The sequence below is a fragment of the Scleropages formosus genome, chromosome 5 (assembly GCF_900964775.1).
Source record: "Scleropages formosus chromosome 5, fSclFor1.1, whole genome shotgun sequence".
NCBI classification, from domain to species: Eukaryota; Metazoa; Chordata; class Actinopteri; order Osteoglossiformes; family Osteoglossidae; genus Scleropages; species Scleropages formosus.
The window spans coordinates 1,865,839-1,876,595 of NC_041810.1; the positions used below are offsets into that span (position 1 = coordinate 1,865,839).

The following is a 10,757-nucleotide window of genomic DNA, read 5'->3' on the forward strand; positions in this document are numbered from 1 at the left end:
TAAGACTAAGGCATTTCAAATGCATGAGGTATATAATCTACAGCAGCCACCACTCACAGTGAGCTCTGTGGTTCGGGGGTTGAGGGCTGTGCTTGTATTCAATAATGCAGGTTATTAAATCCTGTATGGTTGTCGTTCTTTTCGTCTTCTATTAAAAAAACAGAAAAAGACCAACAAATTGAACAGTAATAGTACTGAACAAAAGAGAATAAACCCTGCTGCTGAGGTGTAGCGTACTGGAGAAGGTGCTGTATCCTGAAGAAGAAGGTTTGGGGTTCAATCCCTATCCAAGTCACTGAAGTCATTTATGAAGAATACATGGCAGTTACAACAATCAAAAAGAAAAAAATGATATGCTCACTATAGCGCTGATGAAACTGGCAGCAGTTTGCGTTTCCTTTCCGCCCTCTTGTGGCCAGAAACAGATATTGCAGTTATGTTCAAATGAAAAATTACCTTTTCCGAACAAACTGTAGTAACTTTTTTAATCCACCAGATGGCAGCAAACTGAGAGGCTTAAGTTACCTTCTAGCGGGCACCAAATTGCCAAGCAACCAGCAGCTGTACCTGTCTGCTGTAACCCAGTGCGACAGCGGGAAACTCCCCCGATTGCCCTATAGTGACACTTTTATCTCGTATACAGAATTCCGGGGTCTAGAGGGCTTTATTTTTCACTGATGATGGAAGAACTGGTGGCTGCAGACTGGGACTTCGCTTTAACCAGACAGTCTGACAAATAGTCACTTTCGTCATGAACATGACTTTGTGAATTTAGCTTTCACTGAAATCCAAAGAACCAACGAGCCAGGGACTTCTGACAAACAAACCTATCACTCAACTAGAGGTTTAGTTTAAATAAAAAAACTTGTTCCTGCCAGTTTCAATGACATAATATCTATAATACCTAAAAGATTTAAATGACGTTGACCTGAGATTAAAAATAGGCATAAGGTATATTGACAAGTAGCTGTATTGCACTGAAGAGTCTGGTTTTCAGTCATTCTTTCTGTTAACACTACAGCAAACAATGCAGCGCAGGCAGTAATGCGGCAATACGTCATTTTCTTGGCTGCCATTCCCAGCTGTGGCCTCTAGGGGGAGACTCTTCTCCTCCCAGAACAGGACAGACGGTCCACACCTGTTGCCGGTTTCATAATCAGTCCCTGTTAAAAGGCAGGAAGCTAAGAGTGAACCTTTGCTGAGTCTTCTGTTCTGCTTTCTGTAGCAATCAGACTTGTCAAACGCTATAACATGAATGTCACGCTAACAAAGCTATAGCTTTTGTGTTGGTGCCAGTAAGAGCAACAACATGCCCTCTACACTCATGGGAGGTTTCTTCCATGTTGTTTCACCATTTGCTTCTCAAAGTTTTTCTTTTTTAATTAGTTTCTAATCCTCCAGTGATGAGCATGGAAGTAACAGTTAAGTAATTGTAACATATCAAATATGTTTTTGAAAATTACCCAGAAGTCTTTAGGAAATTCAAAGACAAACAAACAGTTGTCACTGTGCAGCCTAAATAGAATTCTGCAGAAAACTGAAAGAGTTGCAAGGTAATTTCTTCTTTATGAAAAGACAAGAAAAAATGTGCTGACTTGGCGTCAGAGATGCCTGTGTGAAGGAAAGACGCGTTCATTCGACAAGAAGGAATGGCAGCTTTGGACAACTTGGTACAACTGCTCATACTGGTATAGCAGTTTCTCTCATACTTATATATATATGTTGTAAGTGAAACACACACTCCATAAAAAAGCTGATAGCTGTATTACACCACTTGTTTGTCAGACTATTTCACCGATAGCACTCAAACATTGTGTCCATTCCCGCGATAAGCAGAAAAACACCTTTATCTCACCCACATACGACCCAGCGCTGAACCCCAAACTGTCATACTGCTACTAAGATATAGCCAAAAATATTGAATATTTCATAAATCCAAGCAATATACATATTTGCAAGATGGATTCTTAAAACAATAAAAAAACAATAACAAAAACAGGCTAAAACAATGGAAACTAACCCTGTAACTCCAGCACTCAAGAGGCGCAGTCCTCTGGCCTGTTTCCAGGGTGTTGCTGTACACCATTTTTTTTGTATTTTTTTCTGGCAAAGTGGTTGCTCTCCAGACATCCAGACAGTTCCCATGCTTCATGTTCTTGCGGTCTTCTCCAGTAGGCTGTGTCCTTGACCCTGGCAGGGTAGACAGAAGGGAGGCTGTGAAAGAGGTATGCCTTATTACTATAAATGCTAAAATACGCCCAGTAGATGGTGAAGTGAGGGGGGCGCAGTGGGTTGGACCGGGTTCTGCTCTCCACCGGGTCTGGGGTTCGAGTCCCGCTTGGGGTACCTTGCAATGGACTGGTGTCCTGTCCTGGGTGTGTCCCCTCCAGCCTTATGCCCTGTCTTGCCGGGTTAGGCTCTGGCTCCCCACAACCCTGTATGGGACAAGCGGTTCCGACAATTTGTGTGTGTAGATGGTGAAGTCCATCAGGGGTTACAGTCTTCTGCAGGTGAGGTTGTCATCACCTCTACCGCCGGTCCTCCTACAGGTGGTGTCTGCGCCGCAGCTCCTTTGGCAAGCGGATCCTGTGTGCCCTCGTCCTTCATTCTCAAATGCCTTATTGCAAGCATGTGAAAACAAAGTCTTTCAAAATTTAAATAGCATGATGCCACAGATGGAATTGCTTGTTTCTCAATACTCCTGGGCTGTGTGTTTGGATGTGGGTTTGAATCCAGCACCGTTTGCAGGAAGCTTGCATGATCTCCCCTTGTTTATGTGGGTTTCTGCAGACGGTGGACAATGGAGAGCTGTCCATCAGTTTAGCCACGCCACCTGACTCAGCTCTACTGCCCATCAGCTCAGGATTTGTGTATCTCAGAAAAGTACAATGGAAATGTCATAAAATGTACAGAGTTGTATGAAGCTGTATGAATGAATAGAAATCAGGTGGTGTGCTTGTAATCCAAACATTTGCTTATTACATGTTTTTGCAAATAAAGCAGAAGTGAGTAACACTTGAACATTTGAAGAGGTGACCGGCTGAAAAGAGCATTGCACAAATAAGCATTTTTAAAAACACGCTGTCTGGGGACTGGCTGGGACTGAAGAAACCACCTGCTTGAACTTAGCAGAGTTCGGACATTCTGGACAAGCTTAGGTGAATGTTCTGGTGCTGCAACAAAAAAGAAGGAGATAAAAACCCTATCCTCCCTCCATCAATCCCTCCTTTTTTCCAGTAGAGTGTTGTGATGTGGCTCCCTTTGGGGAAAGCAGCAGTGTTTTTTTGTTTTATACACTTATTCGTTGGTGTTGCCTTTCTTAAGTCATTTCCTATTAGTCTTGGTGTTCTTTAGTGCTTTTGTGTCTTTCTTCTCTTTCACCTGTAGTTCCCTGTGTGGTTCCTCTCTGCACCTGGCAAACCCTGCAACACTCGTGAACAGTCACATGCAAAGGAGGCTAAAGTTTATGGTAACTGTTGTCATGAGTTCAGCAGCTGAGAGGTTTGGCACAGCAGAGAAGGCAGTCAAGTTAGGATTTATCAAATGAGTCAAGTTCCTAGTCAATACCTTCAAGCATGTATGAGACAGTAATAAAACAGAATCAGAATTAGTCCAGTTTGGTTTTAATTTTAATATACAGTATATTTTTAGCTGTAAATTGAAACACACAAGAGTAAGAAATGTAAATTTGCACATGTATTTTTTTCCTTTTATAAACATTTGGAGTATATTTTCCTCAAGTCTGAAAGTGTATTCTTTCATGAAAAAAAGCAAGCAAATATCCAGATTGACTGTGCTACCAGCTACTTTACATGGATCAGATCTTAATGAGTTCTAGCTCTGAAGCTCTGGGCACAAGGACCTTCAGACTCAGACTGGACTCTCAGTCACTCAGAGATTCCAGAACTGCAGAGGATCTTCCGTCCCCCACATCATCGTAGTCACTACGGTCAGGAACAGGGGGTCCCTCACCAGGGGACAGTGTGGTCAACACTCTCTCTCCTACAGGGACACAGCAGGAGACACAGTGACACATATCCTTACACGCACCAGAGGTAGGCAGAGTAGCCAAACACGGTACGCAAGTAAAAATAGTCTTATTGAAACGTCAGGTTAGAAAAACTGAAGTCACATTGATTCAAATTATGCTTTAAATGTTCTGAAACATGAGAAATATGAACTGCCACAATATGAAAGAATTAGATAGCAGCAAGCACTGCCGTAAGATGTGAAATTAGCATATCAGATTTTATTTAACCTATTAATACGTATTACATACATTTGCAGACTTTTTAAGAGTTCAGTTCTAAAATTGTTTAATTCCAGCTCTTGGGTAGGCATTTAAATTTAGTAACTGGATGCCTTTCTCCAAAAGAACATGCAGTGTGTGAGTTGCCATACAATGTTAGAAACACTACACTGAACTCCCTAGAACCATTCATCTATCTGTACAAAAGAGCAATAAGACACGCATACACACACTATGGGCCATTTTAAGTCCCCAGTCCACCTGAAACACACATCTGCAGACTCCAGGAGAGAAGTAATAACACAAGCAAGAAATGCAAAAACCACAGATACTGGATCGATGAACCTCATTGCAGCAAGTGGTAGGGAACAAATTAGGTTTCCTTGAGACTTTCAGGTCTGCAGCTATGTCCCCTTCTCTCATGTAATGCAAATGAAATGAAGTGCAATGCAATGAAACAATTTGCAAAGAATAAATGGCGTTCAATGAAATCCACCAGGGACCGCTGACAGAAAGGTGTTTTTATTACAGTATTGGGTTTGCAGCACAAAAGGCAATGGATTGTTGAAACATACTGTAACGATCCGGCTAAGCTAATGAGTTAGCCCAGATCCTCACGTGGATTCCAGAAAGGCGTAAAATTATATAAATCCAGATGGACACGGACAAAAGGAAGCTCTTCTTTTTAATATCTTGTGGGCAACTATGGTTGACATATTTCACACAGCTGTCCTTACAATAAAATAAACAACATTAAAGTAATCTCCAAAACGTGCGAGGCACAAAAGGTGTACACGGCCAAGTATATCGGCCTGCGCGCCCGGGAGCGAGCATCGAGGGGGCGGAGCAACCCCTTAGTCTCCACCATGATACGTCATCATTACAACACACACATTTCCAGAACCGCTTGTCCCATACAGGGTTGCGGGGAGCCAGAGCCTAACCCAGCAACACAGGGCAAAGGGCTGGAGGGGGAGGGGAGACACCCAGGACAGGATGCCAGTCCGTCGCAAGGCACCCCAAGTGGGACTCGAACCCCAGACCCACCAGAGAGCAGGACCCGGTCCAACCCACTGCACCGCCGCACCCCCCCGTGACAGAAATACAATAGTGTAAAAATACTTTTCTTACAAATGTATTTGAGAGAAAGCAAGTATTACAGCTGTACAGAACGCAAAGAAAACCAGATTTAGAAAAACACAGTTAATAAGACCTGATGAAAAGCATGTTCTGCACCATCATTTGTCTACAAAGAGAAACACACCTGGTAACACAAGTGCACTCGGTTCTACTCCCACAACATCATCATAGCCCTCTGCTGTGTCTTCTGTCCCCATCAGTCCGGAGCCTGGAACAGAGAAATCATTTGGGTCTGAAGAGGTTTTACACATCACAGATTCCTACTGTGGTGAAATACTTTTCTTGTCGTATAAGAAACTTCAGTTCTGGCAGAACTCTTATAATGACCACAGACAAATAATGAATCAAAAATGAATAAACTGGACTAGAATGATACTTAATGTAATCCATGAATTATACACTGTCAAGGACACAAAGGATCGATACATATTCAGTTTATTATATTCAAATTCCCCTCCCAAGACAATGAACACATTAATTTGACAGACTACCTGGATTCTGTCCCATGGTAACAGTATCATCACAGTCCTCTGGTGTGTCTGCTGTAGACAGCTTCTCTGTAACAGAGAAGAACCACTTGTGTCTAAAAACAGTTTTAAAGTGTCACTTCCTCTCACTCTTTACTACCTGCTATAATTCACAGAATGTACTCTAGAATACGTTTACACTTTGTCACTGCACACTGCAACTATACATTATAATGATTGATTACTGAACAACTTTGATACCGATGAATTCATACATTACGATGACATTAGGATGAAGCTCCCAACAGAAACTTACCTGACAGACGTCCTGCACTCTTCTCCACGGGGAACACATCATCATAGCACTCTGGCTTGTCTTTCCCTGGAAGGAAGAGATGTTCAATTAATACATGCACTTTATTCACATTTTTCCATCCGTACTGTTACATATGTAAAGAGTAATCAGGAAATAAAAATTGTATACCGTAAAAGCCCTATTTAACATCCCGGGGGCGTTACATTTTGTTCACATTTTTCTATATGTGTAGAAATAATATTTATACACATATAGAAAATAATACACACACACACACAGTCTGAAACCACTTGTCCAAAGCAGGGTCACAGCAAACCAGAGGCAAACCCAGCAACACAGGGCACAAGCCTGAAAGGGGAGGGGACACACCCAGGATGGGACACCAGTCCATCACAAGCCACCCCAAGCAGGGCTTGAACCCCAGACCCACCAGAGAGCAGGACCCAGCCAAACCCGCTGCACCACCGTAACCCCAGATAAAGAAAATATAGATATAATTATATAGATCTTTTTATATAAATACATATATATACAGAAAATAATATAATATTCTAACTGAACAAGGCACAAAAACACAATAAATGAACGAACCAAGTGATCATACAAAGCATTCGTAGTCAAATTGTATCAATTTGACTGTCAGTATTCGTCCCGGTTTAACCAGAGGGTGTGCACACACACACACACACACACACACACACACACACACACACACACACACACATCCACAGTACACAGACCACAAGCCCCCTACCTGAGAGGGGGTCTCCCTCACTGTCCTCCACATCTTCATACCCAGAGGGCAGATCCTCAGACAGGACACTTCCTGTGAAGGAGAGACACACTCAGTCCTGTCCTCAGGGAGAAGATACATGAAGTTCTCTCTGCTGATGCCTCACACACTGAAAGACGACAGGATGTGTGAGGTTCGAGCAGCTAACGCCCACACCCAGGAACGCTAACTGACACTCTTATCACCAACATCCTCTTCCTCCCTATTGGCTGCTGTCTCTCATCTGGAGGGTTTACAGCATTGCAGCTGCAAGGTCCTCGTGTGGTTTCTCAGCTCTGATCACATGGTTCCAGATGGAAGCCCAGCAAGAGGAAAGTTTTATACCTGCGAGACTGATTTTTATCTGCAGGGTGGCATCATCTCATACACAGAGATTAGAAATATGCAACAGTAACTGATGGAAAATTGTGGTTTTCAGCAAAGTTTTCAATTTTGAACACTGTACATATGATACTATAATCCTGTATGTTTTAACAGTATTACTATCTGCAGATAGTTAGGTTTATAATGCAGAATTGGAGTTTTTCTGTTTAACCCCTTCCTGGCAGCATGTACACTATACTATATGTATTATATACAGTATAATATTTATGTACTCTCCATACTTTTACACAGTGTAGTACTTACATTATCATGTCTATAATACAGCAGCATGTACATTAGCTATCATGACAATATTTTTTTACTTCTCCAGTGAATTTAAAACAACTCAGACTGGGCAGTTGGGGGAGAATCTTTAGTAAATGCAGGTAGATACATCCGTTGTCTCCTGGATTGTGGACTAGCTGAGAGTTACACAGCAGTCTGTGTATCAGACATGGCTGTGAGCAGCACACAGACCACTCAAGGAGTAGTTCTGGATGCCTTCATGTTCAGGCTGTACAGCTTGGACTTCAGGTATAGCAGATGGAAGTTCTCAGGTGATACAGCAATAGTTGGGAGTATCAGAGACAGTAGGAAGATGAGTACAGAGGCTTTTGTTCAGTGATGCAAACTGAACTACTTGTAGCTCAACACTGGAAAGATTAAAAAAGATGGCTTGGACTTCAGGAGGTCAAATTGTATAATTTACTTTGGGATCAATAAAATTTCTATCCATCCATCAGTCTGTCTCTTTTAATCTCCTCATTTCCAAATATGAGAAGGACAGTCAGATGTTCTCACCCTTTCTGAGACCTCTGTATGTCTCTCCCCTGGTCAGCTTGTACTCTATCTCCTCATAGATGTCCTCATGGAGAGGGGTGAGACCCTCCTGGTACAGGGCTGTGGGGCAAAGACAAAAAGACACAGTGAGATGAAACAGTATTGCTCATCACATTTTATCAAAAGGTCCTAATCATTAAAACCAGTCCATATTCATGCTGTTTGTGCATGAAAAGTCTTGTGATCAGCAGTGTTCCTCTGTACCTCTCTTAAGCACCCTGTTCTGGTACAACTGACCAGCCAGCAGCACTAGTAGCAGAAAGAGAAGAGCCCCCAGTACCAGGAAGACCACAGCAGGGATGGACAGTGGGGACGGTGGACTGGGTCCAACTGAAAGACAAACACACAGAGAACTGAACAAGTTCCTGTTGCAGGATGCAGAAGGCACGTAGTTTACCTTTGCACTCCACACAAATAAACAGGAAGCAAAAATACCTGGCTTTACTGCAGTTCTGGTTGTTTCTGGAATTCCTGAAAAAAAAACATTATTTACATGTAATTTATGAAAAAAAAATGTAACATTAAAGCTCAAGTTGTTTCTATTGTTATTCCTTTATATAGCTTGTATACAGCAGAAAGAAATGTCGTTTCTCCGGAGACCATGGTGCAATACAGAACAGAGTACAAGTAAATAAACATACAGGACAGGACATGGACGCGGACATGGGCTGTGAACTGTAGGCAGTCTGTAGTGTATGGAGTCATGCTGGGTTAGCTGTTTGACTGTGCCAGGTGAGCTTTGGGAGGCAGCATGGTGTTGAGTAATCTGACTGCCTCAGGGAAGAAACTGTTGCAGAGTCTGCTGGTGGTGGCACAGATGCTCCTGTACTTCCTGCCAGATGGCAACAGGGCAAAGAGTCCCTGAGAGGGGTCATCCGCAATGCTGGTGGCTTTGCGGATGCAGCAGTTTTTGTATGAGGAGTCGATGGTGGGTAGAGGGACTCCCATGATCTTTTCAGCTGTTCTTACAACTCGCTGTAGGGTCTTACGGTCAGAGATTGTGCAGTTCCTGTAGTACACACACACACACACACACACACACACACACACACACACACACACACACACACACACACACACACACACATTTTCAGAACCGCTCATCCCATACGGGGTCACGGGGAACCGGAGCCTACCCGGCAACACAGGGCGTAAGGCCGGAGGGGGAGGGGACACACCCAGGACGGGACGCCAGTCCGTCGCAAGGCACCCCAAGCGGGACTCGAACCCCAGACCCACTGAAGAGCAGGACTGTGGTCCAACCCACTGCGCCACCGCACCCCCAGTTCCTGTAGTATTAACAATTAATTATACAAACACAAGGGATGAATACTATTTATACCTTACCTGTTGTAGTGTGTTCAGATAGTATGACTGAAAAATAGAAGCAAAAATGCACTCAGTCCTATGAAAATGGACACATGAAAAGAATCTGACAACCACCATCATGTTTTAATTAAAACCAGTCTTAGTTGGATCTCAAATTAATAACATCATGTAGATGACAGCTGCACCTTCTAATTAAGTCTCCCAATCAAAATAATACACTGAAGTTAAAACCAAGAAGCCCCAGACACAACAGAAACCAAGTACTCTACTAGGGTCAGTATTTACCACATTAGATTTAATACTTCACTTTTAGATTTGTTGTTTCATTTGTTCTGCTGTTAAAAATTCATTATACCTTTGAAAGCAATAATGCTGAATGGCAAATCTCACCTTGACAGGTGACACCAGCATGCCCCTTGTCAGAGCAGGAGGTCGTGTGGTCCTGAAGAGAGTGAGGACAGTCCAACAGGTGGAGTTCATCACCCCTGCACTTCACCTCATTCAGCCATATGGGTCCATTTCCTCTCCCAAAGGCAGCATTTCCATGAGCCTCCTGTGCTGCCCCGCAGCCCAGCTGTCTGCAGACCACCTCGGCATCACTCATGTCCCACAAGTCATCACAGATGGTTCCCCAGGAGCCCTTATACCACAGCTCTACCCTCCCTGAGCACATCCTGTTGCCCCCCTGAAGTCTCAGGGGAAATTGGCCTAAGGGGGTAAATAAAGACTGTGATTAACCATAAAGCAGCAGGCAGAGAACACATGTGAAGGTAAAAGAGCTCAGTGAACATCACAGATCATCTTCTCTGTGCTGAGATACAGCAGCACAGCATGAAATAATGTCTGAACTGAACATAGCATAACATAGTATATGACCAGTTTAGAGCAACTGGAAAACCTTGTCAGAACTGCCAAACCTATCACCTTCTGTTGTGAACTACTGACTGTTACATGTATTTCTAAATTTTTCAAAGAGCCCCAAATAATTATTTTCTATAAATGGAATCATGGATCAATTACTGTACCCTATGTTATGACTATGAGAGAAAGAAAAAAAAAATCACTCCACACCTGCCCAGTGGGATGACTAGGTCAGGCCATTCTGGACTGGAGAAGAATGACTGATAAAGTTTTGCAGTGGAACATAAATATGAATATAAAACTTTACTGCCAGACTTATGGAACCTTAATGCCAAAACATGCTTTCATTATTCACAAGAAAGTAATGTAATCAAATGTCTAAATGATATACACACACAC

The 10,757-nt window shown here is 42.9% G+C and overlaps 1 protein-coding gene across 1 annotated transcript; it reads right to left on the reverse strand.

The window, feature by feature from the left end:
* Positions 1-3,702: 3,702 nt before the first annotated feature.
* Positions 3,703-10,609, reverse strand: LOC108926661 (antigen WC1.1-like). The gene is made up of 10 exons (XM_029251850.1): positions 9,888-10,609; positions 9,516-9,542; positions 8,604-8,639; positions 8,373-8,498; positions 8,130-8,228; positions 6,927-6,998; positions 6,173-6,238; positions 5,881-5,946; positions 5,514-5,597; positions 3,703-4,002 (listed from the first exon to the last, which is right to left on the reverse strand). The coding sequence occupies exons 1-10, from the start codon at positions 10,168-10,170 to the stop codon at positions 3,884-3,886; spliced, it is 978 nt and encodes a 325-aa protein (XP_029107683.1). The 5' UTR covers positions 10,171-10,609; the 3' UTR covers positions 3,703-3,883.
* Between the last annotated feature and the right edge of the window lie 148 nt (positions 10,610-10,757).